General features: G+C 35.9%; 1 protein-coding gene across 1 annotated transcript; it reads right to left on the bottom strand.

The window, feature by feature from the left end:
* Positions 1-9,707: 9,707 nt before the first annotated feature.
* LOC109220048 (uncharacterized membrane protein YuiD-like) lies at positions 9,708-17,476 on the bottom strand. Its single transcript, XM_019384504.1, has 5 exons — positions 17,056-17,476; positions 16,274-16,430; positions 13,881-13,931; positions 13,554-13,646; positions 9,708-10,097 (listed from the first exon to the last, which is right to left on the bottom strand). The coding sequence occupies exons 1-5, from the start codon at positions 17,202-17,204 to the stop codon at positions 10,020-10,022; spliced, it is 528 nt and encodes a 175-aa protein (XP_019240049.1). The 5' UTR covers positions 17,205-17,476; the 3' UTR covers positions 9,708-10,019.
* Between the last annotated feature and the right edge of the window lie 371 nt (positions 17,477-17,847).

Raw genomic sequence — 17,847 nt, 5'->3', positions numbered from 1 at the left:
TCCGCAGAAGCGGAGAGGTCTTCGCAGAAGCAGTCCCGCAAATGCGGGAATGGGACCACAGGTGCGGTTTTGCTTGGCAAAAAATCCCAGCTCGAGGTTTTGTTCTCCATTTTCGATTTTGGGTTTGAAGAACTCGGGACAGAGGCAATTTTTGAAGGATTTCAAGGGTAACGTTGGGGTAAGTGATTCTAACCTATAATGGCACAAAATTTCATGAATCTATGGCTTTATTCAACATCTAACTGGGAATTTGAGCTAGAAATTTTGGAATTTAGGGCTTGAAAATTGGAGAGTTCGACTTAAGGATTTGAGGGGCCAAATGGAGTCGGATTTTGATAAATTTCGTATGTATGGACTCGTAAGTGAATGGGTTTCCTAGCTTTGTGACTTTTGTCGGATTTTGAGACGTGGGCCCGGGGGCCGGGTTTGAACCAATTTTGGGTTCTTGGTCTAATTTGATAGTTTTTCTTATTGAATTCGTTCCATTAGCAAGTATTGATGGTATTGTACCGGTTGTGAATAGATTCAGAGCATTTGGAGGCCGAGCCGAGGGGCAAGAGCATCGCGGAGTAGAGATTTGAACGGCTTGAGGTAAGTAACGATTGTAAATCTAGTCCTGAGGGTATGAAACCCCGGATTTTGTGTCATGTGACTATTTTGAGGTGACGCACATGCTAGGTGACGAGCGTGTGGGCGTGCACCGTTGGGGATTGTGACTTGGTCCATCCCGTGTCTACTGTAAAGTTGAACATTTTGTTGAAACTACATGCTTTTTTTAGCAAATATACCACTAGGCAGGCTGCCTAGTGGCTAATATATAAATAAAATCCCAAAATGGGTCCAAAGCTTACAAGATGTCAAAACCAAAATAGAAGTTGCATGAAGCTACTAGCTACTAAAACGATAGGAAAGCTAAAGTCTAATGAACTAGTTATTACAATAATTTCCGCTGAATGCTTTCTTTTCCTGTCAGTGTATGTGAATCCAATTGCCAGTGGCAAATACCAAGCAGCACCTATCAAGCTCTCACCAGGCGCCAGTGTATCCAGTCCATAGGCTAGAATGAATTCCAAACATCTCCACCACAGAATTGAAGCCAACATAGTCTCCCAATCATTAGTGTTGCTACAATATGATCTCCATATGCAGTGTACTGAGTCTATCCAAGTATAAATCATGTGGTCGATCCTCAATATTATTATGTAAAAAAGCATGGCTACACCTGTCTTGAGGTTGGCTTTAGGCAGGCTTTTCAAGGCAAAAGCCAGGCTGGGGCTGGCTTTAAGCAGGCTTTTCAAGGCAAAAGCTAGGTTGGGGCTGGCTTTAGGCAGGCTTTGCAAGGCAAAAGCCAGGCTGGGGCTGGCTTTAGGCAATCGTTTCAAGGCAAAACCAGGCTGGGGCTGGCTTTAAGCAGGCTTTTCAAGGCAAAAGCCAGCTGGGGCTGGCTTTAAGTAGGCTTTGCAAGGCAAAATCCAGGCTGGGGCTGGCTTTAGGCAGGCTTTGCAAGGCAAAAGCCAGGCTGGGGCTGGCTTTAAGCAGGCTTTGCAAGGCAAAATCCAGGCTGGGGCTGGCTTTAAGCAGGCTTTGCAATGCAAAAGCCAGGCTGGGGCTGGCTTTAGGCAGGCTTTGCAAGGCAAAAGCCAGGCTGGGGCTGGCTTTAATCAGGCTTTTCAAGGCAAATGCCAGGCCAGGGCTGGCTTTAAGCTGGCGACACCAGAGCAGGGTGATTTTATGTTCTTGTAAGCTCAGATCCTTCTCTTCCCGAACCTTTAATGTAGAAATCATTCTAAACATTGCTAAACCATCCTCAGATTGAGCATGATGACATGCTAATACCACTGAGAAATGATTCAACAATCTCCAGAAATTCCACATAACAGATTCAACCTTTTTCTTCATATTTGAACATATCAGAATTAGAATAAATTGCACCGTCCAATACCTTCTTATCACATTGGTCCTGTACACTATCAAAGCACCCCCAGAATGAGCATGTGACCATGCTAATACCACTGGAATGTACCTTAATAGCATCCAGAATGAGATATAAAAGACACAAGCAGGTATGTGCAGATTCCAATCCTGTGAAGCCATCAGCCTGGGGCTCTTCTTTTTGCTATTATAACCCTAAGGTTAGGAATTTGAGACTTGTCTAAATTAATAAACCTTCTCCCTGCAGTAGGCAGTTCAGTGAATGAGTGAAACTCAGATGTACCTGCAAAAGAGAAAACAATGTTAGCTATAAAATCTGCCACTGAGTTTCCTTCTCTGAACACATGTTGAAAGATCGCATTGAAGTTGCCCTTCATCTCTCTAATTTTCTTCACATCATTTGCAATTACCCAAGGAGGATCCCATTCCCCTTCTATCATTTTCTTCATCACTAATGAGTCAGTCTCCAATATGAGAGGGTGAAGATCATGCTCCACACAGTATTCCAATCCTTGAAGAATAGCCTTAGCTTCAGCCACCACATTAGTTGTCACTCCCAGGTCTACTGCCCTTGCATACACCACATCACCTTCATCATTCCTCACACAAAAGCCTAATGATCTAGGACCCGGATTTCCTTTTGAGGCTCCATCAGTATTGCATTTGTACCAACCATGAAAAGGAAGCTGCCATGTTACTCTTGTAGTGATCAATATAGGTTTATATCCTTCAAAATATTGAATTATGTCTGGCCATAACAATGGAATATTAGGCATCCAAGCATACCTCACTCTTGCCAGTTGATGCAATGTCCTATTGATCTCATGAATCACCTCATTTGTCGACACTGAACCCCCATGTTTACCTGCATTTCTTCTCTTCCAAAGTTCCCAAGTGATGATAGTTGGTACTTCTTGAAACAATGGCTTTAGCTTTGGACAACATTGAGCATACCACCAATGCCTTATAACCTGCTTCAATTGAATCAATGGCACAGTAATTCCAGCAGCCCCCATGAACAAGTTCCATACTTTAGAGGCAGTAGGACTTGTGATAAATATGTGCTCAATAGATTCCTCTTGGGGCTGCTGACAACACCAACACCTAGACATCACCATTTGCCCTTGCCTCCTCCATATGTCACCAGTGGCTATTTTCTTCCTCCACAATCTCCACAAGAAGAAGGATATCTTACGTGTTTTAGAAAGAATTTCTGTAAATCAGGCTAGATACCATGTTTAGGCCTTATGCAGTGTTGTTTGGACCCTTAGAGGTCTTTTATTGCTCTTCTCTCATTGTTTTCGATTAGAAATCTATACTCAGTCATTTTACGCTTATTTACGACATAACTCAGTCTCTATTACTCCGTTTTGATACATCGTATAAATGTTGTTTGGGCTGAATGCCTTGTTTTACTGATTTATGACTGAGTGAGGTCGAGGGACTGATTTGTGAGGATATTTATGGGATCGGGCTACACGCCGCAACATGTTTTACTGATTTGCGACTGAGTGAGGCTGAGGGCCTGATTTGTGAGGATATATATGGGATTGAGCTGCATGTCGTAGCATGTTTTACTGATTCATGACCGAGTGAGGCCGAGGGTCTGATTGATTTATGCCATGATTGGCTTGTTATAGCGCTTGGGCTGAAGGAGCCCCTCCGGATTCTGCACACCCCCAGTGAGCGCAGGTACCTACTGAGTGCGAGTGCCGAGTGCTGAGTGACTGGGAGGCATGAGTGATGGTGAGGTTTGCCCGATGGGCCGTATCTGAGTGATAGTGAGGTTTGCCCGAGGGGCTGTATATGAGTGATGTTTGCCCGAGGGGCTGTATATGAGTGATGTTTGCCCGAGGGGCTGTATACGAGTGATGTTTGCCCGAAGAGCTGTTTATAATTTCATCATTTTGCTCACATTTGCAATGAACCTTTGTTCGAAACTGTTGAAAGATTTTTTTAAATGATTTTACTGGAACTGGATTTAAACGAACTGATTTGATTCAAACTATGATTTTAAAAGCATGTTGTATTTTACTAAGTTTTTGTGATATGAACTTTACTTGTACTATTGTTCGTCACTACTTCTCAGTCTTTATTTATTGTTGTTACTTGGCGTACTCACGACTCCCTGCATCTTCTGTGCAGCTCCAGGCGTTTCTAGACACGTTAGCGAGTGTTGATTGTTCAATTGCAGATCCATCGGAGTTAGCAAGGTAGCTGCCTGGCGATCGCAGCCCTGCTTTCCTCCCTCTTTATATTCCATTAGTTGTATTCAGTTATTTCCAGACTATGTTAGTCTTGATATTGTCAGACGGTTGTAGTAGATGCTCATGACTAGTGACACGCCGATGTCGGGCTTTCTTTTCCGCACTTTGTTTTGATTTGAACTCTTTTATGAAGGTTTTATATTAAATAGATTTGGAACTGTCTTTGGAATGAAAATTATCAATTTGTTTTGGTAATGTGTCGGCTTCCCTAGTACCAGGATAGGCGCCATCACGACAGGGTTAGTTTTGGGTCGTGACAGGAAGAAGGCAGGGTCTTACTTACCTAAAAATCTGTTTCCTAGGAGCTCAAAGAAATATAGCGAAGAAATATTTTATTTTGAAAAAGCAAAGAGGTTCATAATTTTTAAAAATGGAGAGCTTATTACTTACATTGCTCAAGAAGTTTAATACTTTAGTTTTTCACTTTGTGTTTTCATCGCCGGAAAAGACCCCATTTGAATTCAGATGGAAGAATATTTCAAAATTTCAATCTAAATGATATTCTTGACCAGATATACTTAATCCCTTCTTGTCGTTTTTATTGGCCTTAGGTTGTATTTACAAATCAGTTCTTCTTGTCACCTTTTCAAATTCTTTTGATAGTACACTATTTCAATTATTTTCTTTTTATTTCTAGATGGTTAATAGTGTCTCTTGAGTCATTACCACTAGGCATATTCTTCGGCTCTATCCATCTTTTTTAGAAAACTAACTTGATCGTACGATAGCCTTCACAAGTTTTGATTTCACTACTTCTGTTAGTATATTCGTGCTATTAATAAGAGGCAGTTGAGGAGCTTGGGGTCGTCCTGTCAGCTTGAAGAAATATTGTTTGCCCATGGATTAGCTCATTATTACTACAATTGCCATCATACAGGATAAGTGAATAAAGGGTACGATTGAGCTATTTTGCAAAGGCTACATAATCACTCTACTTTGACTGCATGTACAGCTGCTTAGTCATTTATTCTCCACTAAGCCACGTAAGACGATACAAGTTATGAGGATTTTCATCTTTTTGTATAAAGGGATGAGGATAAAATTTCTATGGTTTTCTATTAGGTCCCATCATATACCGTGAGCAAGCTAAATTATAGCCCATTTTCCATTGTATATACTATCTAATATGTGCTAAATAATTTTAAACTTGTGAAAAAAAACTAATTCTTATACTATGCTTGAAAGGTAATCTAAGAGAGTTTAAAACTCAGTTGAGACCTTTGGAGTCTACTCCATTTTTAAAATATTCTAAAACTACCGTTTGTATTTGTAAAATACAATTTGAAGAACAAGTTGTATAATTTGATTTTTTAGGCTTTAATGTTAAACCGATTAATAATAATTAACATAAATTCAAAGCAAAAGAGCAAGAACACAAAGATATTATCAAAACAATAGTGAAGTTTACGTGGTTATTTAGGCAGAGTACCCGTCTATATTTATAAAACTCATCCCTTAAAATATTACATAAAATAGTTTTGTACGTCAAATACTGAAGTATACAACATTATAAATAATCGAATCAGTTGTTAAAATAACAAAGCAACAACATAAAAGAAGACGTACCACTAAAACTCTTATGACTATTTGGTATAAGTTCAAGTATATAGGATTTAAATTTTATTTGAAATTATCTAAAATTATGTTAAAGCACGACAAGATATTAGCTTATCCTTATGATAAACATAATAAGAAAAGCCAAACACTTACTAAGATTATTCTAGATGTTAAGATGTATTTCAGAAACTTACATCCGTTACAATTCTTACAAATAAAAATTGATGTCACTGACGTATAGGTGACAAAAAAGAAATGATAAAAACTAATTATTAAAAATCACACAATTACAATGAGCATGATCGAGTTTCCATATTCAAGAAGTATGCACCTTCATTTTAAACTTAGTTTGATTACAACTTTTATCATAATACTTATTATTTTAATGACACCTAATTTTTTGGGCACTATTTCCAGTGTACTGATGACAATCTTGAAAAAAAAAAATATTGCATTTGCAATTTTAGATTGAATAAGAAGAGAATTATATGCGGTTGGTAAAAAGTTTACTATTAGATTAATTGGACGTTGCAGGGACATAAGATAAAAATATATAGGTGCAATTGTCTTACTTCAAAAATATCGAGATCAAGTATATACTTTTCCTAACCAAATATAAAATAAATCATGCATAAAAATTTAAAAAATAAAAACTAATTTGTCAAAATGAAGAGTTGTCTAGATGTCAATGTACATTTTAGAATTTCAAATATTAGAGCGATACATGCTCACTCTTACAATTGCTAAAAGAGATAACAACCACATTTTACTCAGATAGCTTTAGAAGCTTTTCATAATGATTTTGTAAATAGTGTTTTTTCCCAGCTTTTGTAACATGAACCTGCCATTGCTTGAATTCAAAAGATAAATTAGGATTATATATGAAATATAACACAACAAATATACTTTTTTGGGGGGGTCAATGTGGGAAAAACAAACTCCGGCATAATTAAAATAAATATGATATAAATAAAGCTAACAAAGAATTGAACTAAAGAGCTTGAAAATGTTGGATCCGTGTTAGCACGGGTTTATACAATTAGAGTATATGGGCTTACGTACTGTTGGTGAATGTACACTTTGATGTAAAGCAAGTAACTGACTCACAGCCACTTATGGTTCCTCATCCCGTTATAAAATCTTTCCCAAATGTGCTCATTCTATATAGACTTTTAGTTAATAATTCTGCTACTCATTCTGATAATTTCGATAGAGATAAAAATATCCATTACATTTGCTAATACGTGAGTGTCACTTTAAGTACACAAAAAGTGACGTAGTCGGGAAAAATCTTCATTGTAGCGTTAGTTATCAAGAGGATTAGGTTATGCTTTGTTTGGTTATTTGCATTTACTTTGGTAGCGTGAAAATAGTATGTTTCATATAATTACAAGAAAAAAAATTCAATATTCGTGGATCTCTTGTCTAAGTACATCCCCTTTTCTATTTAATATTGATACCTTTAGTACAAATTTACCTAAGTGCTTGCATTGTTTTCTGCAATCACTTGCATTAAAGTAGTGCTTCCATTAGCAAACCAGGTAAGAAAATAAAGTATTTGTGATTTACAAATATGAAATATCTTATTTTCCCAATTTTATTACACTTGCAGTGTGTATACTAAGTTTCATTCTTCGAGCTTGACGTAACTTCTTTTAAATCTATCTACACAAGCTAGCTGAATCGGCCTTGTATCATCTCCCTCTCAATTGCAAAATATTATGTATTCTAAGACTATTGCACGACTCCACAACTCAATTTCTTCGCCGGATAACTTTGGTAGAAAAATTACTTCTCCCACTATAGTCGAATCGTTCGTTTATAACCTGATACATATTAATTGTGTTATACAAAAATATTGTAGAGATTTACGCTCTAATTTACCAAGAAGGATGCCCAAACTGCAACAAATAGTCTTCGAGGACGTAAATTTATCAACACCTACATAACTAACACGACGAATTTAAATGCAAGAGTGAGTGACATCTAAAAATAATAGTATTAATAACAATATTAGATAGTTCGTTGTTGGGCCCGGGCACTAGTATTCACAGACCTCATTTACAGTTAAATTTTTTTAAGCTCAAAAAAGATATTCTTTTATCTATAAACTAGAAAAGGAATGCAGATAGAACAGCAAATAAAAGTGTGGTATTATCAGGACGAGTCCGCAATGATACGCAACAACAGTCAGTTCATGATATCAAGTTATCAACCCACAACCGCCCCGCACCTGCATGAACTTAAAAAGAAAATATCTCAACCTGCACCGCCCCGCACCGCACAGCTTACACCCAAAACCCGCCTCGCCCAATTGCCATTCCTACTCCATATCCACATAAACCTTCTAATTCATAACACACATCCACGGACATCAACCACCCCGGCCCATTCCCCTTTCAAAAACAGAAGCATTGAATCACCTTCATTTTCACTGCTCTCATTCTCACACTCTTTCAATGCTAATGACCGGCTATTACGTGTATGTTCAAGACAATCATCAAATGAAAAACATTTCATAATGTGACTACTACTGTAAAGATAATCCTTAACAAGATCAAATATAGCAGGGTTTTTCCATGTCTTTTGCTTTCAATTTCAAGAATGAAATTGACAACTTCCTGATTTATCTAAGAAGCATAAAGTAACCTCATGTAAAGAGAAAGAAAGGAACCTATAGTCCATGTTAACAGTTATGGAATTGGGAGCTAATGAAGTTATTCAGGCTGAAGAGCTGAATCAAACCATTGAACTTCTGGATCTTTTTCACATGCTGACAGGTATGAGCTTAGATTTGGTGAAACATTAGAATTGAATCTAGTTTCTGATCGTGAAGCTGATGTCAGCAAATCCGAGAAGAAGACCAAAGGAAAAAGAAAAAGAAAAACTTTACTTATTACTTTTAAGGTCAAAAGCCCAAGTGTCGTGACTTTATTCATCTCTTTGACATGTATTTGGCGGGAGAAATTTAAAAATAGCCAGATTTACAAGTGGTCGTTCAAAAATAGCCCAGTTTCAAAAGTAATCGAAATTTAGTCACTTTTCATGTAAAGATAAATCTGAGCGAAAACACTGTTCAAAACCCGGAAAATACGCCAATATATTATGCTGGAGTTCCAGCATAAGTATACTTGAACTCCAGCATATTATACTGGAGTTCCAGAATAAGTATGCTGGAACTCCAGCATAATATGATGGAGTTCCAGCATAAATACACTAGAACTCCAGCATAATATACTGGAGTTCCAGCAAAGTATACCGGTCCAGTATAATATGCTGGAAGTTCATACACAAGTGCTCGAATCTCCAGTATATTATGCTGGAACTTTCCGTGTGTTGGAGTTCCAGCATAACATGCTGGAGTTCATATACACGTGCACCGAACTCCAGTATATTATGCTGGACCGGTCTCTGTTGCAGCAAAATAGTGGCTATTTTTCATTGACTTGGTAAACGCTGGCTATTTTTGAATGACCAGTCCGAAAACTAGCTAGACCGTGCTATTTTTATGTATTTGGCGTGTACGGTCTTATTATTTTCACCAAATGTTGGTGAAGGGCCTAACAGGCACAATTGAGCTTGGGTTCGGGTTAGTTCAAGTATTTAAATGAAAAATTCGGGCAAGTTTAAGGGGTCGTACATTTATCCAACCTATACAAAAAGATTTAAAATGCACATATATAACAAAATTACTCATTGTGAACCCACTGACTCTAAATTCCGATCTCAATTCTACTTGGAATTATGACTGCTCTGCTTTAAAAAAAATTGTAATAGCACCTGCACCATTTATAATCAGAAAAAATGAATAGCACACAGCTGCTTATCCATATTTAGGAACTTGGAACAAAGTTGTTTACCAAATTAATTGGACAAATGGAAGAAGCTGTAAGTTGGATAATTACGGTATGTGTTACTCTTTAGTTAATCAGTTTTAGCAAAGCACAAGCATATACGACAATCACTCTATAAGTAATTCCTGAAAAGAATGAATGGCAAGTTACAGGTTAATGTTCTTTGTAGCTACAATTCAATTATCAATATTTATTTACAGCGTGTAAAGTGAAACTCCTATATGAATGTTTGCCGTTCTTCTGAAAACTGTTAGGAGACAACGACGTATCTGAAATACTTAAATGTGCAAAACAGGTAATACCAACCAAGGCAATTCAAAGGTGAAATGACATATCTGCAATTTTGGCCTGATCAACATTGTCAAGTATTTCAGGGACTGTAACTATAACCAGCACAGCTAATTTAATGTCATGCTCGATATCCCCAGCCAGTGATAAAATGAATAGCCGTTGCAGTCATCAATCCCAACAATCCACCCGCAACAACCTGCAGTGGAAAGCTATCCAGATTAAAGCTGTGTAGAGTTCACTCTTTGAACTCGTTAGAATCTATAATGTGATATGTAGGGAACATAAATCATAGATGTACTCTAATACAACATTGTGAAGAAGGTCACTCTTGGAGTTGCATCCTATGCAGGATAGGAAACATTAGGTTGGTGAATTCTGAGATTTTCCATTAGCATTATTTCATACATCTTTTATATATACTCGTCTAAGGATACGCGCGTTGCGCGTAAACCCTCCTGAACGAATACAATTTTTTTTTAAAATTACATAAATATTATATGAAAATTTGTGTTTGACTAAGAAATAAAATTTAAAAAGAAAATTTAAGCTCCTGAAAATGATGGATGTTGATCCGATTTAACTAACTCAATAAAGAAAGAAACTTCACCCCACAAAAGGTCCTCAGTTATCTCGGTTAATATATTCAACTTAAGATGTATTTCAGTTTAATAATTTTATTACTTAAACTTTACAAATCATCATGCTTCCTTTATAGTTCTAGCTAGAACATATAACGTTTGAAGATTTAAGAGTTTTTTCAAAAAAAAAAATCTTGAAAAGCTATATATGCATATGCATTCTTAAGTTAATTTTAGAAGACACAGCAGGCCAGTTAACTGACAAGACATCTTTTTTTCTTCTTGCGAGTAAATGCAACTTGTTCTAGTTCTTTAACTAATAGGAAATACTATATGAATTATTTCTAACAAATTAGAAAAGAATAATCACTATCATGAAAGTAGAATCTAGCTGCTATGCTTTGATTATTTCCTACTCTTTCTTCATTTTGGAGAGAGCTTTCTTTTTTTGTCCAAGAAAATAACTATGCTTCCGAATTCTACATATATCGAGATTCATCCGGATGTTGTCTTTTTATGGAAGCAAGGGTCTATGATTATAATGAATTACTTGCAGTTGATGGATTTTGAAAGTAATATGTTAATATTATCCTATGTTAAAACCAGATTTAGAACTTATTCTTTCAAGCAATTTTTACAAATGTTGTGTTTTAGTTTTCTTGTGTGTCTATAATCAATTCATGATATAAATTATAATTTTAATAAGAAGCCTTCCAACAAACAAATCAGGTTTTTAAGTCTATCTCATTAAACTCTAATTTTTCATAAAATCTGAAATTAGGTACTCCCTCCGTTCCAATTTATGTGAACCCGTTTGACTGGGCACGGAGTTTAAGAAAAAATGAATACTTTTGGAATGTGTGGTTCTAAACAAGTCAAAAAGGGGCCCAGAGTATTTGTGTGGTTATAAAAGCTTCTCATTAAGGGTAGAATTGTAAGTTTAAGCAAAATTGTTACCAAATTTATAAAAGGAGTCATTCTTTTTGGAACAGACCAAAAAGGAAATAGGTTCACATAAATTGGAACAGAGGGAGTATTTGTTTCTTGATTCTCGCGTGCTTCTTCATAGTGTAGAATGAAGTTTGAATGTGTAAGTAATCGTTGTTAGTAATTTATTTTGAATTATCGAAAAATAGGTATAATAAGTTTAACATTTGAATACTTGCATATCTAATATAGAAAACAATAAACAAATTGCATATATTAAAATTAAATATCAACGTATAATTGTTCTTGAAGAATTTTTAACTCATTCCAAAGGAAAACAAATAAAGGCCAAGTATGAAAACCAATGTTGCCGGTTTCTATCTCCTTGTTAGTCCGCTCATATTACCAGTGTGTTGCTTATTGGAAAGATGGAAATGTTGTTATGAATTTTCATGATATGCTGGACATGCTAGACCGCTTAGGATTTTAATGTTTTTAAGCCAGCAGTATCCTTGTATTTTTATATCAGCTTGATACTGTTTTTAATAAAATCTTCACCTTATTAAAAAAAAATTACCAGTGTGATGCTTATCCCGAGCATGTGAAATCTTAGTTGTAGTTTATATTCCTCCAATCTTCAATCTCTTATTCTTAACCGTCGTATGTCGAAGTGGCAACAAGGTGGAGTTAGCGATCCGAAATATTATGACTTTTATTGACTTCTTACATAATTCAAATAAGAAAAGATATAATAACTCAAATTTTATTTCATTTTAAGGTCTTTAATATTAGAAAAATAATTAAATTATAATTTTATCTAGTGTATAATTATTTCTTGAAGGTTTAAAAAAGTAAAGGATTCGGGGTAGGGGAAAGGTCTGCGTACACTCTACTCTCCCCAGACCCCACTAGTGGGATTTTACTGGGTATGTTGTTGTTGTTGTTGTTGTTTAAAAAAGTAAAGGACATTTCGTTAAGGGATTTTGTGCTGTTAATGTTATATAACTCTTTGACACAGAATAAATTCTCGGTAACATAAGAGTTATTGATGATCCATAAGTTTTTTTACCATATTTTTAGTAATCTATTACCGGAAAAAGAATTGAAGACGTAACAAAAAAGATAAAGAACTGAAAAATTAGGAAGAAAAGATAAAAATACATACACAAACTTTATATCTGCACGCTGAAGGTATTTCATGAGTACAATTCTTTGGTTTCTTTGTGTCTTATAATAGTTGCTACACCAAATTTCTATCTAGCAAGTCCTTTATTTTGTCGAAGTTTTGCATCTTGCAATATAAATCCTATTATTTCCCAATGAATAATAAGAGTACTCAAATATGGTACATTTTACGTGTTGGTAAAGAGTTCTAGACTAATGTGCATAGCCCATTATTTAGGACCAGAAATTTTAATGATACAAGATTTCTAGTTGAATTAAATTTCTAAATATTAGGGTTTCTATATAGTTGAAATATGAAAAGATTTTATTAAGAAATTTTTTAATTGATTTCAAACCCCTAAATATTAGGATATATAATAAAATGACTATTTTATCTAGTGTGAAATTAATTTTTAACGGGTAAAAAAGGCAGACGACATTCCCCTAAGGGGCTTCGTGCTTTTAATATAGTATAGATATAGATAACTTTTTCTTTATGATATCGTGTAAGAAGAGAAAGGTCATAGTAAAACTTGATCTACTGTTGGAAAGACGACTGAAAAGAGGTGCTATCTGTAGTCAATTTACCATGAAGGATTCCGAGCTGAGAAGATTTTTCACAAGGACAGAGTGCATACACACACACATGTACATCATTATCATTCATGTGCACCCTACTCCTCCAGCCCTCAGAAAAGAAAACGATCAAATACAATTCGGAAGCTAGCACAAGATGGCATTATCAAGTATTCACCAGTAATTAAATTCATTATATTTTTAAGGTGAAACTGATATTCCCAGACATAATGAAAATGAAGAGAAGACAGAAAGACACAAGGGATAGAAAACAATGACACAAGACTAAAAGGAAATTTGTGAACATGACAAAATGGGGTGGGGTAGGGAGTTAAATTTCAGATAGCTTTTATTGGATAAGCATTAAAGCCAAATTGCAAGAATTTTTTCAAGTTAAATAAGGAAACCTGAGGAGGAGTGTGACCAAGGAGTTCTCGTAATGGTCTGCTATCTGCAAGAGGATGTTCAGAAGGAAGTTCATATAAAATTTGATTCAGAACCTGAAAAGAAAAGGAACAGACAGTTTCAGCTGAATTTTGGTAATGTTTACAGAAATCTGAGCAATTGAGTAAAGTGCTATTCCAAAAGAACTGAAAGGATTGTAAGTCTCTGCTTGAGAATTCCTGTAGACAAAATGTAAGCAATGCAGCATGCATGTAAGTTGATAAACATGACTGCATGCTTGTATGTCAAAAGCAGATATCCACATAGCAAAATCAACAGGAGAATCACACCTCTGCTTGACGTCCAGCATGTAATCTTACACCCGTGGCGTCATACATGACCTGCCACAAGATTTACCAAATTAGAGATCTCTTGGTTACCAGAAATACAACAGAAGACCAAATGCTCAATTTCCTCATTAGGCTATAGTATTAGATCATCATGAAAAAGGACATCTTTGGCCAGAAGACAGGACGGAAATACCAGCCTCTAAACTTGGAAAATACATAAGAAGAATCTTGACTTACTATGAGGAACCAATTTGATCTAATGTTAATAAACCTTCTAGTGGTTATTCTTGCATCAAACAACCAAAGATAAGTATTATATCTATCCCACCTTCCCAACAAATAAAGCTGAGCAAGAAAGTAAGCTAACTCTACTTTGGAAAAAATATAGACCGGTGAATTTCATAGACATCTTGACCAACTCTAAGTGTCACATGCCGCCCAAACCAAAAGAGCACATGGGAACAATAGGACCCTTCCATTTACCAGTAGTCAGGCCTGCATTCAATTTTATTTTAGGATCATTTTAACAGAGAAGGTAAATCTGATGGCAAGCAGTGACATCAACAACGAGGACCATTGCTATATCCTTCATAGATAGCTAGCAAGACTTAGCCCAATTTTAAGCCATGATCCACATCCTAGTTAGTCAACATGCAAAAAGTAACTTCAAGACTTATGGTCTTAAGTCAACTTTGATGGGATCTTGTTGAGTACATATTGAACTTGAGTCACTCTCTCCCTTTCTCTATCTCTTAATTCCAGAGTAGACATCCCCAATGATCAATCTGAAAGGTGGTATTTTAGATCTTTTATACTACACATTTCCCAGTGTACCTGTCACCAGTGTACAAGTCTAGCACAACCCCTACTCCAATCGAAGGAGTTTTTGTTCTCTTTTCACCAAAATTAAATGCTTCAATTTTTTTGAACATTTCACCTCCTATTCAATAATTCAACAATGATACCAGAAGCTTAACAAGGTTTTAGATCTAGGATAGAGGAAATTTATTGTTGATGTTTTTACTTTTACTTTTCATGGAGCTTTATTCTTTCTCTTGAAAACATGAGAATAACTCTGTTCTTCATTGAAATTTATTTTATGCTAAATGGTTAACGTGTTACCACGCATATTAATATGCAATGTCGTAATATCAAAGATTCTGCAATCTTGTATTTGATAATGTTTATGCTTACCTTTTTATCTTTTTTATGTGCACTTATCAAAAGAAGTTGATTTTGACAGAAAAGTAGTTTTTTTAAAAGCGACAAGTGTAGAAAACTGCCAACAACTTTCAGAACTTTAAGCACAAAGCGCAATTGAAATATGTGCTCTAGTGAAGTATGTATACAACAACAACTACTATGCCTCAGTCCCAAACTAGTAAAGTATGTATATATATTATTTACTTGTTTAATAAGAGAGAAAACGATATTTAAAAATCTATGAATATATCGGAATAGGAATTGAAGCAATTGCAATTAAGGGAGTTATATGAAGTAAAAACCACATCAATCGTGTCAAAAAGTCATCTCTGTGTTTGAGTTTCAGATCCAAAGATGCAATTAAGTTTTTAAATTTGATTTAGATACTAGGTGTCTTACACTAATTTCTAATTTCCTACTCCTTATAATCAATATTTTTATCAATAAACATTTGCCTAACAATTAATCTATTGGTTTGACCATTAGATTATTTTTTATGCCCACCTTTTCATAATATAGCTCATGGTCCTCAAAAATTAATCATTTTTTTAAATATTTGGGTGCCAAACTTTAGCTATGATGCATGCCTTTGTTCTTCACACCTTGCTTCAGGGCTCAGGCTTTGTTCTAGGTACTACTAGTGAGATTAGATAAACTTCTTGCAGCTTGAGACAATTGCATGGTGTTCCCCTTTCTGCCTTTGTTTCCTTGTATAAATAACATGAGAGATTCAGATTTATTCATAACCTAGGTATTTTAGTGCTACAAAGTCAGAGATTTACAACATTTCAACCTTGCTTTATTGCATAACGAAGAGTAGGATTACATCGTTAATCTTAAAAAGTGTTTGCTAGTTATAAGGTTAGATACAATTAGTATGACTAGCACAGGTAAAAATCCCTTATTCAGGAAGAATGTTTAAACAGACTGCACACCATAATCCTATATAACTAATTCCATGAAAGATCCCTCTATTGTATACACTGGTGCAATATCACTAGCAACCTGAGATGATATTATGAGTTTTCTGTCATGAGGCATGTACAAAATCTTAGAGGCACCAAATATTTACATTTGAGTTCCAGTGATGGGGCATGTACAAGCTGAGAACTGTTTCTTTCCAGAATGCAGCAAATGTTATATGTAGAAGTGGTGGAAGTCTAATAATGAGAGAGACAGAGAGATTATACCACACACGCTAAAACCAATGCACAAGCAAAGAGCGCTTCCCCGAAGCCCTCCTGCAAACCAATAGCCACAGCTAGAGCAGTTACAGTTGCTGAATGGGATGATGGCATTCCACCAGATCCAACGAGTTGCTTAAGATCCCATCGTCTTTCCTTGTACCTGTAAGTAATCCTTTTTCATTACCACATTCAAAATGCCTGTCTAAATCATGTAATCCACTTGTAATATAAGCAGAGAATAGTAAAGCATAAATGTTGATATACCTTTGAAATGCCAATGAAAATTAAAAGGACACATGTCACAGTTAAGAAGAAATGTGGCAGAGGTGAAACCAGACATAGATTCTACTCTCCGGCTTGGGCGCTTTGTACCGATCAACTTTGTCACGTCCCTAACACTCTTCCTTACAGCAACTGCCCCATTACTACCACAGAGATATCTATTTTAGAGACAATTTTCCTGAAGCAGGTGTGATCTATTATTTATAAACATTCTTAATATTTTTTTCACATCTATATATATGATCCAACCCGAAAGCAGGTTGGATTGAACCATGTGTGCATGGCAAGATCCGCATCAGGATGCAGGATAAGGTCCTAAAGCATTTAATATACTACTAAACTAACGATCTGAATCAGAGTTAACAATGCCCAAGTTTAGAGACCAAATGGTATCAAACATCTTGCCAAACCAACATCGTTGTTGAATTTAAATCCACAAGATATCTTGAATACAATAAAACAGACATTAGGGATCAATCAATAATAAGAAAGGGGCGGGGTACCATGAAGTGAAGAGCTTAATGGATTGGGCGAGAGCGAAAGCAATGAGAGCAGACATAAGGGGATAGTTAGTGAAAATTGAAGATGACCCAGAAGACCCCGTTGTCGTTGTTGCAGACGTACCTACTGTTGTACCCGTCACCTTATCCATTTTCCCTCTATCTAAATTGATTTAAGATTTGTAGCTTTATTATGGATTTGGGTATAGAGAGAAAGTGGAAGCAACGACGAAGGATCCTCTCAAGTCGAGTCCTGGGATTCTTCTGCTCCTTCCTTCTTTGAGAAGTGGGTGCGGTGCTTAAGAATTGTATAAAACAAGGCTGTTTCGGGGTTGCGGAAATTGAGTTTAGATCATCATAGAATATTCTTTTGCACCAATTTGAGAATAATTTCAATATCCCAAAGTTTTTGAAGGGCCTTAGGCCAGGAAACACAAAAGAAAAGTCGGGTCATTTTCACATATATACCCATTTTAACACAAAAGAAAACTCGGGTCATTTTCACATGGTAAAATTTCGTCAAAATAGCGTGGCATAGCCACTTTTACGGGTGGCTATCGGAAAATAGCCACCGTCCGTGATGTCATTGATTTCTAGCCATTGTAACTTAAAATAGAATGTAAAATGACATTATTGCCCTTGCACGCTTTAACATACTCTTTAGTAACTTTTTACTCTTTGTTTGCACAGCAGCGCGTGCGGCTTTCGTCAGAGCACTTTTTTTCAAATCCTTGATCGTTTTAGCTCTAATTTTCTTCAAAATTCTCTGGGTGAGTTTTGTTTTTACAATAATGT

This window comes from Nicotiana attenuata, unplaced genomic scaffold (assembly GCF_001879085.1).
Source record: "Nicotiana attenuata strain UT unplaced genomic scaffold, NIATTr2, whole genome shotgun sequence".
In the NCBI taxonomy this organism is placed as follows: domain Eukaryota; kingdom Viridiplantae; phylum Streptophyta; class Magnoliopsida; order Solanales; family Solanaceae; genus Nicotiana; species Nicotiana attenuata.
This window is presented reverse-complemented; position numbering and strand designations above follow the sequence as displayed.

Excerpts from the sequence above, each read along its gene's own strand:
- LOC109220048 (XM_019384504.1), bottom strand. The coding sequence starts at position 17,204 with ATGGATAAGGTGACGGGTACAACAGTAGGTACGTCTGCAACAACGACA. Across the intron at positions 13,932-16,273 it reads CATTGGTTTTAGCGTGTGTG|GTCATGTATGACGCCACGGG; the intron begins GTATAATCTCTC and ends ATCTTGTGGCAG. Across the intron at positions 13,647-13,880 it reads ATGCTGGACGTCAAGCAGAG|GTTCTGAATCAAATTTTATA; the intron begins GTGTGATTCTCC and ends TTTTCTTTTCAG.